The sequence below is a fragment of the Lepisosteus oculatus genome, chromosome 2, assembly GCF_040954835.1.
Source record: "Lepisosteus oculatus isolate fLepOcu1 chromosome 2, fLepOcu1.hap2, whole genome shotgun sequence".
NCBI lineage: Eukaryota > Metazoa > Chordata > Actinopteri > Semionotiformes > Lepisosteidae > Lepisosteus > Lepisosteus oculatus.
The window spans coordinates 9,096,594-9,112,127 of NC_090697.1; the positions used below are offsets into that span (position 1 = coordinate 9,096,594).

General features: G+C 39.5%; 1 protein-coding gene across 7 annotated transcripts in view; it reads right to left on the reverse strand.

Moving 5' to 3' along the window:
• myo6a (myosin VIa) overlaps positions 1-15,534 on the reverse strand; it is an 87,265-nt gene that overhangs the window by 42,650 nt on the left and 29,081 nt on the right. For all 7 annotated transcript variants that reach the window (XM_015354651.2, XM_015354643.2, XM_015354639.2 and 4 more), the window contains exons 3-10: positions 12,977-13,046; positions 10,420-10,493; positions 8,937-9,066; positions 7,524-7,629; positions 6,777-6,832; positions 6,417-6,514; positions 4,945-5,109; positions 1,583-1,663 (exon numbers count right to left, since the gene is read on the reverse strand). In XM_015354651.2, the coding sequence (XP_015210137.1) occupies positions 1,583-1,663; positions 4,945-5,109; positions 6,417-6,514; positions 6,777-6,832; positions 7,524-7,629; positions 8,937-9,066; positions 10,420-10,493; positions 12,977-13,046 (780 nt within the window). The remainder of the gene's footprint in view (positions 1-1,582; positions 1,664-4,944; positions 5,110-6,416; positions 6,515-6,776; positions 6,833-7,523; positions 7,630-8,936; positions 9,067-10,419; positions 10,494-12,976; positions 13,047-15,534) is intronic.

A 15,534-nucleotide genomic window follows, 5' to 3' on the forward strand; every position in this document is an offset into this window, starting at 1 on the left:
AAATTCACAAAGGTATTCTCAGGCAAATGACAAAAAAAACAGGCAAATTCATGACTATTAACACTTGTGATCCACAGGGTTGAGCAGCTGGGAGGCAGTCGTGAAAGTCACAGTGCTAGTCTGGACAAAACTAGAGGCAACCCTATCTGTACACATGCGGGAGTCGCTTCAGGTTGCAGATGCTGTTTAGTGGGATTCGCTCCTATTCAGCTCGCAGGACCTAGAAATGCATGTGCTCATTCACTAGTCCCCAAGAACATCTTTCTCAGTTGATCTATGGTGTCCACGGCACAGCACGACAATTACAGCACCACACTCTCCGAGCACTGGGGAGCTGTACACAAAACTTTGATTCATCGTGAAAGACGACTTGGCTCCAATGCCGTCGAGTCCACCTAAGATGTTGTAAAAAAATTATGGCAGGAAGGCCTTGTTCGATTTGGAAATGGGGCGTAACTTTATTGGGTTTTAACTAGGCTTGACGTTGATCATTTTAAGCCACCTCGTCACCTATGCACACTCTCCGACGTCACTAATGAGGTAAGAGTGCTCACGCAAATAAAACCTCTTGAGTGTACTGCCATCAGTCATGAATGACTAATCAATCAAAACGCAAAAGAATTCATGAAATCTTTTAAATCTGTATACCTTATTCAAACGCATGCATGCATAGTGATATAGTAAGTTTCTTTTGATGCTCAGTTTATTTATGTAGGCTAATAAACATCTGGGAAAAACATACAGTACAAGGGTACATTTTTGTAGCGCTCACAACCGGCCAGCAGAAAACTATGTAATAGAACAGGGGATCCCAATCCTAGTCGTAGGGACCATACACACCATCAGGTTTTCATTCTGCCCAAGTTCTCAAATAAGTGAACCCTCAGCAGACCTGGCAATAGCTTTAATCTGAAGTTCCTCTACACGTAGAAGGGTGCCTTTCAACAATTGCATTTCTTAAGTAACTTCAACCCATCTTTGAGTTAGAAAAGACAAACCATGCCAGTTTTTAAACCAGGCAGATCATTGGCTCAATTAAGGATTTAACGGTGTAAAGGCAGCAGCCATGTCACTCTGCATTTCACAACTGGCAACCCACTGAAGCTCAGCAGGTGTGAGCCTGGTCAGTACCTGGATGGGAGACCTCCTGGGAAAAACTAAGGTTGCTTCTGGAAGAGGTGTTAGTGGGGCCAGCAGGGGGTGCTCACCCTGCGGTCCATGTGGGTCCTAATGCCCCAGTATAGTGACGGGGACACTATACTGTAAACAGGCGCCATCCTTTGGATGAGACGTAAAACCGAAGTCCTGACTCTCTGTGGTCATTAAAAATCCCAGGGCGTCTCTCGAAAAGAGTATGGGTGTAACCTGGCATCCTGGCCAAATTTTCCATTGGTCCTTACCAATCATGGCCTCCTAATAATCCCCATCTATGAATTGGCTTCATTACTCTGCTCTCCTCCCCACTGATAGCTGATGTGTGGTGAGCGTACTGGCCCACTATGGCTGCCGTCGCATCATCCACTGGTGGTGGTGGAGGGGAGTCCCCATTACCTGTAAAGCCAACGTAACCAATGTAACATACCTCAGCACTCTTGCGATTTTGCAGAATCTGCTTGTCTGTTTCCTTATTAGCAAAGTAGCGGGTGCATCCACGGTTCAGATACTGAGAAAGGAGAAGGGAAGACAAGAACAGAAGCGGGTTGTTTAAATTCTTGCATTCCCCTTCAAAGTAATGCTCTGAGTGAGACAGTGGGCTTAAAAACACAAGTACAACATCATGCACGCTTGCACACAAAATGTAGATGTAATTAACACAGCTGTTATTATCTTTTAAAAAAAAAGAGACCCAATTTCATGGACAAAAGTATACTCTGGAGAGAATATTGATAGTACATGATTTGTGTAGTAGCACATTTTATGTTATTTTGACATTCTACAAGACTTAACCAAACACCCAAAATCCAAAAGCTTATAGATGGAGACTAAATACTGAAAAGAAAATAAAGAGGTCAGGAGGCATTCCTGTCTGGTGTCAGATTTCAGCAATTACCAGTTCATGCCACTTTTTAATAAGGCTCTAAAATTTTAACAGTTTTATAGGTAGATATTGGAAAGAATAATGTATGTAAAGGAAACGTATCTTGAGGAGAAATGAAAATACTCGCTTTTAGTTTCACCGAAACAGATAGTTGTAAAGAGCTGATGAGTCTGCGACATTGAAGCTATTGTGTTTTAATCAAGCAGCACAACAGTATACATTTACTGCGAAATGTGCGACTCCCCTGTCTTTGGACTGGAGCACATGCATCACTTTTTTGCAGCTTCAGGACCATCAGCGCAGAACGGAGCAAGTAATTAAGGTGCTCTTCTCCCCTCCAGTTCTGTCCTTGTGATTTCTCCTCTGACTTGCAGTTGTAACAGTTGAAAGTTGTATATTATTATGTATAATTAAGTTGTATTATAATGTTACTGATTTAATGTAGTTTGTAGTCACAGTACAGTAACCTGCAGCCAGCAAGAACAGGGTAATGGATGGGCTTATTACAAAGGTGGAAATAGTTATAAATCTCCAGCATGGATGATTCACAGGTAATGTTCACTGAAGGAGAGTACACGTTTTATGAGGTGATCTAGACCTTGCAAAAAAGGGCATAATAAGACAAGTGACTCATTTAGACACAGTGGTTACTTCATACATTTATAGATAACTGCAATAACATTTACACAGAAATGAAAACTAAAGAGAAAAAAATAAAAAATTAGCTCAAGATATATTTGCAAGAAATAAATGTCCCAGAAGTTACACTTGACTGGTCTTTTATTTTGAAAATGCAAAACGGGATACAAAAACAAAAGTGTTTTTATAAGTTCCAAAATTCATTCTGATTCTTTATTTAAACCTACAAAAGTTGCAAAGGAAAGGATCTCCATCAGCCCCCTTTTAGTAAATTACTAATCCAAGATTGATCCATCACATTTCTTAAAGGATCCCAGGTAATGAAAAACACGCTAGACAGCCTGTCCAAGGCTCTTCCTTTGTGCCTTTAAGAAGGCCTTTTACTTTCAGTCTTATTTTTCAGTATTCTGCCCTTTGTATCATTATAAAATACAGTACTGGTTCAATAAAATGCCATATCCGATTCCTCCCAAATCTATTTAGAACTATTCAAATGAGAATAGCCAAGGCAAACCAATTTACCTAAGCCATAAACAGATATTCAAACCTATTCCCAACAAGGGATTTTTTCATGGCTGTCGTGCTTTCTCAGGGACAAGGGAAAACCACTGTTTAATGAGTGTGCATGAGATGATTAGTTTAACATGACTCATTTTGACTATTTACATAACCTTGAATGGCAGTAATGTCGGAGAGGAGAGCTTTTAATACATTACCACACAGAATAAAAAGAACAGATTTCACAACTATATAAGTTGGATATATAAGGACAGCTAGTATTAACGTTCTATGCTTCAAATTTGTAGAGAAATATTAAACACTGTATCCATATACAAATGTACTTGTAAATAATAATAAATAAATCTGATCCACAATGGAATAATGTAAAATACATGACTGAAAAATGTAATAATATAACAATACATTGCTACATTTGTGAAACTAATATACTGTAGGTTTGAAGAACAATTCCTAAAACTCTAAATAGGAAATTAAAGTCTGACCCCTTGTGGCTACATTAATATAACTACCTGTATTGCTCTGCTAAAGACATTCTTGCAGGCACGGGTATTGATTGAAATTACTTTCAAACTTTTAACAGATTCATCAAAAAGAATAATAAGAAGAAATTAAGGTTCATTGTTGCATTTTGCATACATTTTCCTTGGCCTCTGTTCACCGTTCTCCAGAGAATACATACTGCCAGCATACAGCAAGATTGGGCACGATGGTGATGTGGTGCTTAGCGCTCCTGCCTCATAGCTCTTGTGTCACAGACTCAGTTCCAGACTGGGGCACCTTCCACATGAACCCTGAATGTACCCTCTGAGTGCTCTGGCGTCCGCCCACCTCTCAAAGACAAGCCGTTTTCCTGTGTCCCTTGTGAGCTCACAGGGGTATAGCACTGCCTTGCTGCCTGTGCTTTCAGATGTTCACTAGGAATAAGCAACTACCCACCCGATTCAGAAAATAGCAGAATATTTTTTTTTCCCAAGACGGCTCACAGTTCTGAACAACGTGACCGCACACAGGAAAGAATAAGCAAATGTGGGCAGACTTCTGTAGCTTGTCCACCTCGAAACACTGGGTTTTTTAACACGTCACAGACATCACAGCCCTGTACCAGAGGTTCAGCGCCAGCTGGAGCACAGACATGCCTCCGACTGACTTGATGTATGCAAACGTCCAGGAGGCCTCAAGGGTTTGCTGGGATGCTGAGAGACTGGCCGACTTGGGCGAATCTCCCAGTCGCCACAGGCTATTGACATAACACAGGACTTCACCCAGGACCACAGGACTCGACATGTGCTTATCTTTATCTTTAAAAAAAAGGGGGTGGAGCGGTGGCTCTGTGGCTAAGGATCTGCGCCTGTGGCTGGAAGGTTGCCGGTTCAAATCCCGTGGCCGTCAGAGGAATCATACCGTTGGGACCCTAAGCAAGGCCCTCAACCCCAACTGCTCCAGGGGCGCTGGGGTTGACCCTGGCTGACCCTGCACTCTGACCCTAAGCTCCTCTTTCCCTGTCTTTGTGTCTCTTGGAGAGCAAGCTAGGGTATGCGAAAAGATGAATGCCTAATAAAGAAATTGTATATGGCCAATAAGGTGATCTTATCTTAGGCGAGCATCTCTGCCGGTTAAGCCACTCAGGAAGCGCCGGAGTGGCCTAATTCAAGGTCCAAAAAATACGCCGGAAAAGTGAAGATGCTGACCCTCAGAAGTGCCAGAAAGAGGACCTGCTCCAGAGGTGGGACTGGTCTGTAACTCACCCGGAAGCTGTCTGGTGAACTCAGGTGAAACTTCTGCCTAATGTCTTCAGAAGCTCCTGCGCACAGACGGTAAAAAATATGGTAGTTTCTCTCTTCTTTACTCTGCATACAGATCCGAGACTTCTCCAGCAGGTAATGAGACACAAAGCCTCCCACCACAGCGTTCTAGAGGAATGGAAACAGGGCAAACAATGCAATTTTGCTCTGCAGTGCTGACTCCTGCACTGAAATTACAAGACCTAAAAACTTACAGATCTGTGAATAAAAATATTAGGAGGTAATGCAACTGAGCTAACAAAAAAGTGGAAAAGAGACTCCTTTCTTACACTTAGAAGCTTATGCAGACCTTCCAAATTAATGACGTAACACTAGAAGCCACGAAAGTAATGAAAGCATATTTCATTGTAATTCATTTAATACAAAATATCCATACGCGTCTAAAGCACAACTAGTGGTGGTAATTTGACGGTGTTTCTTTTTTAATCAATGTATAAATTGCAAAGTGCAAATAATCCTTAATAAAAGGATTTTTTACTTTGCATTCTATTTTCCACCACTTCAATGTGACCAGACATTTCATATATCCTACAGATTAGTATGTGATGGGAAATATGAAATCCAGGATCACCATCAACACATTTAATATGAAGCTAAAGCTTTCAGAATTCCTGTTGTAGACACATGTACTTTGTAGAATGTGGCAATCAGAGAATATAAAAGATTTTATAGTGGTACATCTATACATGTATTAAAATGTTCATATAAATATAAATGCTATATGCTATTTCTATGCCCTTTGGGCTTCAAAAAATATATGCACAGACAGTGCAAGGCTTTATTTTGAAAAGCGAGGCAAGTCTTAAAAACAATTCAAGGTAGACAGTACCAGTTCAATAGAACCCATTTTTATTAACATTCTAAGACTTTCAACCTACATTTTATGAACACTGAGTGTGGCAGTATAAAGATTAATTTAAATATAAGAATATTACTGATATAGCTGCATGAATCTAGTGTGGCTTTAATGTGGATTTACAATATGCAAAGGCAGACAAAGAAATATTAATATGTACAGTATTTAAGACAACTTACTGTAAGTAAAAGCTCTAGTTATACTATTAATCTGAAGTAGGCAAAAAGTTAATTATTAAAAGTTAATAATTTGGTCTTTTGCAGGAATGCAGGTCTATACATGAACTCAGTAAAATGCTGCATTTTCACAGAATCAAAGCTACTGAGAACAAGCCCAACCTAATCTTCACCGCAAGACAAGGTAGTATCTTCCCTAATTAAATCATGTTAAAAACTTAACAGCATGTAACACTGCTAATCTAAAAAACTAATATACTAAAGAATATCAAGCTTTTCAGAGGTTCATTTAGCACCCTTAAATCCAACTATAATTTCTTTCTGTAATGATGCACATGCATATCATCAACACAATTTATACTCTATTTGCATACATACAGTACCTTTTCATTGAAATGGATTTCTACAAATTTCCCAAAACGGCTGCTATTATTATTGCGAACAGTTTTGGCATTTCCAAAGGCCTCCAGCAAAGGATTAGCTGCAATGGATACAAAATTACATTTCAACAAATATTTTATCAACAAATTAAAGAAAATAGATTGTCTTTGGCAAGATATTTATTAATCAGGTTTGCAAGCAGACAAGACTGGAGGACAAGGTAAGTCGCACATTCAAAATGGCCTGACTTTTCCACACAGAAAAGTCCATAAAATGTGGAAAACTTCAGGTTTCTCACTTCTCCATGAAAACTTTCATTCATTTCTGTTTACTGATTTCACAAACACAGGCAAATGAAATACCTTCAACGATCCTCTCATCGATGTCTTGACCTGTTCCATAGGATTCTGTTAAATACCTGTGGAACAAAATGAATACTAATAAATAAATAGTAGTAATTCATATATAATTACCTATCGGTATCACATCAAACAAAAAGATATTTCAGGTGATAGTACAGCAGAATTTCCTTTGCAAAGTCTCAGATTAAATCTAAATGCAGCAGTGACACAACAAATGTATGGTTAAAAATTTGAATTGAGTTAGAAGATCACATAATATTAATATATACTTTTTCAAAATGCCCTATATCAAAAAAGAAATCTTCATTACTCTTGTATTTATCATATTGCCACTGTGGTTTAGAAGAGGCACAGTGAAACTAAGGTGCACAAGGGAATTTATATCATAGTTGATGTTATCACCCAGGATTACACATGTAAATTTTTAATCAGAGTAAACAGGTGAATCACACTAAAATAGCTGCACATGAATCACTGTGACTTAACCTGGTAAAATGTAAACAAAAGTGATCTGTGTTAAGAGAATAACACTGGAGGACCAGCTAATTTTGATGGTTTCCTGGGAAAATCTCTCTTCCATAAATAGAGCAACAGATCACAGGGAACATCCAAATTGGGTTTTATATTTGTTGAACTTACACTTACAGGTGAATATGCACAAATAAAGAGTTGCATTCCAATAAGGCGTTTGAGGAATATTAGCATAAAAGACACAGTATAAAAGCAGTGTAGAACAATGAAAAATACCTGAGCACAAATTTTGTGTTTTCAGTCTTTCCAGCTCCAGATTCACCAGATACAATAATTGACTGGCTCATTTTCAGTACCTTCATGTCGCGAAAAGCTTTGTCAGCTAAAAAGTTTCAGACAGACATCATAATTAAGTTTCTATAGAACAACTTCCAGCCAATCAAATAGTTGAAATCTTCTTACAGCATCTATGAGACAACACAGACATTTTTCTCCATGCCACGACAATATTTTTAGAGAAATGTGCAAACATTCATTTTAATTTGGTGACTAAGTTAGTGAGAAACTCATTGCATGGGCCAGTTTGAGTGAAATATGACAGCTGTCCTACTACATTTCAAAACAATATGTAGACATTGCGAAACATCTTTTTCAACACAACATGATCTGTTAAAGAGAAGAGGCATGGATTCACACTTTATCAAGTACGCTCAGCATGTTGATCACACATGTGCTAGACTGCATCCTGGAAAGCAAGTCTGAGTAAATAAAGTGTATTTGTCAGATATCGGCAAATCCACACATCCTGCAATTTTCTGAGCAAGAGAAACATTCTTGATGACCTTTCGATTCACAAACCACACAATCCAACAATACTGTGCAAATAATTCCATCTTTCGCATAAATGTAAGATAATTGCTACACACAGGTGGGCCACAGCTCAGTGCCCCCTGCTCCCACTTAACAGGCAACTACCATGTCAGCCCAGTCCACAATCAGACACTCCGTCACTTCTGGAGGTACTCCTAACCAGCCTGCCAGTAAGACTTCAGGGGCTCTGCCTGAATCATTCTGACTCCCCGATCCCGATCTCAAGACGGAACCTGGCGGCCGCCCGGATTCCCGCCTGTCTCCCAGCTGCTACAAGTCCGTGGGCGGCGTCCTAGCGGACAACCTGACCTGCTCGTCTGCGCGACTTGCCCGCTCCGTCCTGCCAGGCTGCGCTGCGCACTTTCCCTGTCCTCATCTGCACAACTGCTCCCTGTTTTCCCTGTTCCGTTCTGCCCGGCTGCACCGTGCACGCCCTGATCCGTCCACCTCTGTCTGCCTCCCCAGCACTTTCCCAGCTCGCCTTCACTGGGACCCAGTGAGTGGATTCCTCCGCCAGTTAACATAGACGCACCAAACACCAGTTCAGCTCCGGGTCGTGACAGAAATGAACTACACACACAAACGGAAGGCCCACCATGTTCATTCACATGGGTTAAACATTATAACTGCTCTCCTTCTGAAGCGTGACAGCTGAAAACTCAGCATTTCTTTAGCAGCACGTAACAGATTAGTGTTGTTACTGTGCTTCACACTTCTGGGAGGCTGAAGTCGAAATGAGCCGCCTTGAGCTGAGAGGAAATGGTGTACTCCACACTGCAGAGGCAGACCATGCTGGATTTACAAGGAGCCACAACATACCAACTGCATACACATGAGGGGGCAGAGTGCCGAGAGATTTCCCCTGGTAGGTCTTAATGGTGTCCGATGAGTAGAGCTTGGGGATGTCAAAGTAGGGGTTAACTGCAATCAGGATATTGGCAACATAGGTCTGAAAAGAAAGCATAAGTTTCAGTCCACACAGCAAAAACAGGCGAGTGGTACGCCGTCTGGCGTTTTCAATGGCAGAAACAACACCTGAGGCGATGTGATCTGTGTGCCAAACGAGTAAACTAAAGACTTAAGAATAATATTCACAACTGCGTAAACCATACCAAAAACACTGGAGCAAACCGCGTTTGTCTTTTATTTGATAACTGGTAAGATTTTAAAGAATTTAAAACGGGAAATTTTAAGGATTTGAAAGCATTGTAGACCACGGAGAATGCCTTTGCAAACAGTGGACACTAGGTGTCGCTTGAAGGGAAACAATTCAGTACTAAGCACAGAGGTATGTGCTTCCCATTCCACAGCTGCCATTTCTTACACAGTGCAGATGGTAAGGGATAGCTATGTCAATTCAATGGACCTAATTAAGTTTGCTGGGCAATATGATAGCAGTGTTAGGTGACTAGCAGTCATCTGAGATGGGGAACTACTACAGCACAGAGGCTTGCGGCTCATTTTAAATAATGATGACAAGTGAAGAACCTGTGGTGACAGCAGGGCCATTAGATAACTCACGGAGGAGTTAACTAACTAACTCACAGTTTAGCAAAACAGCGTCAGCACTGGTATAAATCGACACCAGGGACATAAAAGCTTACACCCTGGAAAACTCCAAGACGTTTTACTTTAGAGCAGAGGCTCACAATCCAGGTCCCGAGGGGCCACACACCTGCTGGTGTCCGTCCCAGTCAAGCTCTCGGTTATGAAACCGAACATTTAACTGAATTGTGTGGAACTGTTTAAGTATTTTCAGTTCTTGAACATGCTGGAGGTTGTCTTTTGACTATTGCTTTTCATAAGTAAACATAAATCTCCAGCTTTTTAGAAGGAAAAAAAAAGACTTTGCAAATATTCCAACTAAGCAACATTTTATTTCAACTAAGACATCAATAATAATTAATTTCATATGGAATGAAAACCAGCAGGTGTGTAGACATCCAGTTAAGGATAAGTTTACTTTCATCTAAACAGTAACAAACTCACTGATCATGACTTTCCTCCTACAGGAGACATTTATGCTGAACTATTAAATTAAACCTCAAAGCCGTCAAACCTTGTAAGTAGAGCCTCACAATTGTTTGACTTTGAAAAAGCATACACTTTAAGACTGAATGGCACTCTACAAGTTAATAAAGACAATACTTCATCTTCTGCAATTATAAAGTATCATTAATTTATATCCTATTTATATAAATTATAATTCACCTCATAAATTATTGTATAGCATTCAGTAAGTATCTATATATCAAGTCTAATATAAAGAGTAGTAAAAACAATATTTCAACTCTATACTCACATATATTTTATCTTTACTATATCGCACACGTATATTGTTGAGAAGCGTAGCTTCATTCAAGTACATAAGTGAACCTGAAAGACAAAATACAGAAGCAAAATCTTAATAAATGTAATCAGTCAGCAGGTCAGCTTCTAAACCTCATAAATCTACACTGAGCATGAAAAGAAACATCTCTTTTGATGCATGTAATCCACATTTCTATAAAAATCAAGTATGTTTTAGGTATCGATGAATCGTTTTCAGCGTCACTTTGATCGATGTCATTCTTGACTTGGCATCATACACCCAGGTGACTGTTGCATAAGCGCAAAGTCACCTCATCACTGAGAGAGCCTGCCGGTCACAGGTGACAAGGCAATTCAATCTCTTTCTGTCACGCCACTGTCAGCCTGTCAAGCCTGGTGAAAACAATCAATAAATAATCATAGAAATAAGAACAAATGGGTTCTGCTGATCAAGAGAGCTCGGCCTAGGCGATGTTTGTGAGTTGGAGCAACACCTCATGTGGAACCGCCAGCCACAGCCAGATGAATGGTTCTGAGGACCTATCCAGTACCCAAGGAGCTGCCCTGTGGTGCTGTTACCACCATCCCCCCCAAAAAAAATAATTTCAGACTGGGATTAATAACACTTGATGATTTGTTGCTACATACTGCAGTCAGAACCGAACCGCACTTGAACTTGTTTTGCAAACCCGACTGATGCGGAAACAGCACAGGACAAATGCTCTGCTAACTACATACTGAGGTTTTCCTTCAAGATCAGATGCTTTCGAAATCTTCTCCTTAGGAGACTCAGTTTACTTGTCAGGTCGTTGTCAATGAAGTTCAAGTAGGCAAGTCCGTTCTGTCTTGTGCGATCGCTGAACGATCAAAGCTTTTAATTCGCGTGTTGAAAAACGACCGATGCCTCCGCATTTGCAATTGGTAAAGTGAGGTGAAGATGTAGGAAGATGTCTGTGTCTGGAACAGCCGACTCCAACCGGCGAACATCCAACAGCTTCCAGTTGTTGAAAGAGGTTTATTGTGAATTTGTATTTGTTATTTGATGAGCATTGGCTGTTCAAATATATACCGAAAAGCAGTCGCAAGGTGTGTGTTGTCCAGGAGACTGAAGTCTCTAGCTACATTCCTGTGTGATTCAAGATTTTGACGCATATTCATACTATTAACAATGACAAACATCAGCCAAGTTTGATCTTCACTTTGCGATGCATGCTTTATGCTGAATGAAATCTGAAGAATGAGATTCCACGGTTCAAGCATGAATGCAGTTTCAAGGATGTCCACTGTGGCTAACAGGAAATTAGTTTCTGTTCGTGTCTCAACATTCAGTGATGTAATTCCAGACTAAGAGATTCTCACTTGTTTTCAGTAAGATGTAACTGACATTCAATTAATTGTAATTGACATTAACGTGTAGTACAGTTCTTCTGTGGATTTCACGTGTTTGGATTAATGAGAGTTAAAAAGAGACTTTTACAACAAAACTGTTTTAATATGTCTTCAGTGTATCTGCAAGGACTTTCTAGCAATGTGTTAAATCAAAAACATTCGGTTAAAGATAGCATAGGCATCAACAAGATTAAAAAAAATGTGCAGTAAAGATACAAAATAATCTGTCAAAGAAATGATGTTTTGTATGTGCTTCAAATCCAGAATATCTTCCAGGTGATCATAGGTTTGTCCATGGCTTTCTTAATTTCTGTTCTGAAATATTAATATCTACAGTATCTCTTTTAAAGTATCAAGCTCTCTTTCCTCAAGACGTTTACTGCTGTGGCCGGACATTGGCTTTTCCTTGGCACAACAGAAACAGCTCAGTGCGTTACAGCTTTTGTCAACAGAATGAACAGTGACAATGATGACAGGTGGAACATACTGTTGGGCCCAGAGACCAGTGAACAGGCACATGCTTTTACAGTCTCTACATGAGGAATGTCACAGAATCCCACAAGACCACATCTACAACCTGGTGCAATGCGAGCATCATACATAGTGTACATAACCTTCCACACCGTTCACACATATTTCTAGCCTGTACCTTTCACAGTAGACCCCTGTTGATCAACATGAGCTCAAATTAAATGTCAGGGACATTAAAATGTCAGTGCCCCGGCTACAGATGTTCCAGGTAAATTAATGAATTTGTTGCAGGTTTAAATTACATTTCTCAATTTCCTTTCATGCTCAGTATATGTTATGATCTTTTATGTGCCTAAAAATAATCAGATGAACAACAAATTAAAGCATGAAAGTAAAAAAGGAAATGACACTAAATGACAGAAAAAAGGCAAAAGCCTTCACAAGTAGTGTATTGTATTCATGAGTTACAAATCGTAATATAATTTTATACATAATAATATATAATACCACAGAGTATACATTAATAATACAACAGAACAAACATTTTGATTAATTTATTCATCAGTCCTGCTACAAAGGTTTTTAAAACATTATATACCTCATTACTAATAAATCTTCCCATTAAATGCATTTGGTTCACGCCTGCCTCCATCCTGTGCAGGATGTTATCAGCTCAAAAACACACTTACAGTTGTCTTCAACATGTTTGTTGACATCATCTTCTGCTGGAAACACTTGGTTAATGGAAGCCAGAAAAGTCTACAAAATAGAATAAAAACAAAAAGATGTCATGAACCTCTATTACTTCAACACTTCGCAATTACTTCACAATTTCATCATTCTTTGACAGCATTCTAGCGTCCTAGACTTCCTAGTTCCTAGAGGTCCGTTCCACCACATGATGAAATCTATTCCTCTTAAAAATTTATTTTAAAAATACGTTTCCAGAACAGTCTTTATTTTAAATTATGAGCTTTCAAGACTTTCATTTTTCCTTAAACTAGTTTTGTTGCATCTTCTGGCATTAGCAACGTGAAACTTAAAAATCTCATCCATGAGATGCTTGGGTCTGAGTGGAGCCTACATTTTCATTACAAACAAGAGAAGGCCATTTAGCCCATCTAGCAGATAGTACAGTAGCTAATCTCATTCAGCCAGTTCCCGAAAGACGTCAGGATATCAGCTTTTACAACATGGCTGGACAGCTTGGTCCAATATCTCACAATTACCATATCCAGATACACAGCACAGGTAAGGTACAGCACACACTCCTCTGTAGAGGTGGTCCATAACAAGTCATTCAGTTTTGCATGTAATGATGTTTTCATCTGTGGAAAAGAATGCTCTGCCAAGGAGCGAAATAAAGAGGACAAATGCTGAGATCAGATGTCCAGTCATTCTGCTATGAGCTTGAGGAACCACTGCAGGAAGATGATAATGTTCTCCCCCTTGGCAAACGGTTTCAGAGCCATTCTGGAGGTCATCTGCTCAACTGTGCTATTTGGGACTCATGCACAGAACAGTGCACTGTCAACAGGCCCTCGGATTACAGGCAGCCCCAGCTCGGGGTGCAACAGTGAGCCTTCCAGAGCCGGCTGCAGTTATTTCTATAGCTGTGTTCACTTTCGCAGTATCACACAGCCAGTCCAAACAGTGTGTGCTGCGTTTTAGACATTCACTGGAAAGGTTCATTTGGGAAATTAGGCCATTTTGTTAGAATTGGGACTACAGCTGACTGGTTACTTAGTGAGACACAAAGCCATGCAGCTGCATTTAAAGGCCTTGAGATTATTCCAATGACTCTGATTATTTGTAGCATCGTACGTATTTTGGGAAGGCAGAGGATATTGTTAGTAAAATACTAAAAGTGCTATAAAAGAGGATAGCAACCTACCAAACGTTTAATAGCCAGAATTTTAAATGACTACATTAAGCAAACACTGTGATTCGAATACTATCCTCAGAGCACGGCAGCTTTTATCATAATTATATCCTAGTTGTATTTCATTTTGAAATTCTGATTTTATTATTTTTGAAAAGTGCATAAACAGTACATACACATTTGAATAGATACACAGATACATACCGGCACAGAAATAATAAGAACCAGACTAATTGATTTAAAAACAACATGTAGCAAAAACAGGTATTCAGATTGACTGACTGAAGCGGTGCCAAGACAAACTTTGCACTTTGTAGCAACCATGGAAAACATCTCACCAAAAATTAAATTAACGACATCTTGTGATCCTCACCACCCAATCTTAACAGCACAGACTCATTATTTTTACTGCTTAAAGTTCTATGGTAATTTGTGAAACGTTCCAATCAATTCTACACTATACTGTTTCTTATTTCTTACTACAAATACAAAACTGAGAAATCTGCAAAATAACTTTTGATGGCAGATTATTTACATCATCCGGAACGATAACAATAATTAGCTACAGCATTGGTGCCAGAAGCAAAAAAAGGATAAAAGGGCAGAACCAAGTTCTTGCAGCCCCTTTCAGAAATAAGAGAGAAGCTTCTTTGAGTCCTAAGTGAAGCAGGATGAAGAGCTTGGAAATTCCTCTTCAGCACTGAAATGCAGACCCATTTCTTACAATACATTAGCAAAAGGCAGAAATGGGAAAAATAAAATACCAATTACAGATCACATTACAAACAATCACAGATCAAAACACGCAAATGCAAATTTTTGAAAGAATGCAATGTAAAGTTCCCTCTATTTTTTCCCATTTTGTTTAACTTAGTCACAAATTTTATAAATGAAAATGTGCTTATATGGTAATTCTGCGACAACAACGGTTTTAAATGTGCATGAAATGCAATGGGAACATGTTACAGATATCTGGCGGTGCAAAATGGCTACAATCAGATTTATTTTGCTTTGTATCCCCTCTAATAAAAACATGAGGTTGACCTCTTAAGACCCATGAAAAGAATCCAGTCACACGCTTCTGATTTGTGCTTATGTGTCAAAGACTGAATTTCCTTTCTAAGCAGACGTCTGACACTTAGCCTCAGTGAACTGCTAGGCTCTACATCAAGGAAGGTTTACTGGGCTGGTGGATGGAATGAAAAGGGAAATAAGACTCCACAACACTAAACCATAGTTTCAGTATGTTTTGATACTTGCTCCTGGACAGGTAGACACAAATTCGAATGCAGAATCCTTTGTGGCTGAAGGCTTTAAAAAGATTTTTATTTAGGTTGTACACCACCAGCTCACTCTATTTACTTA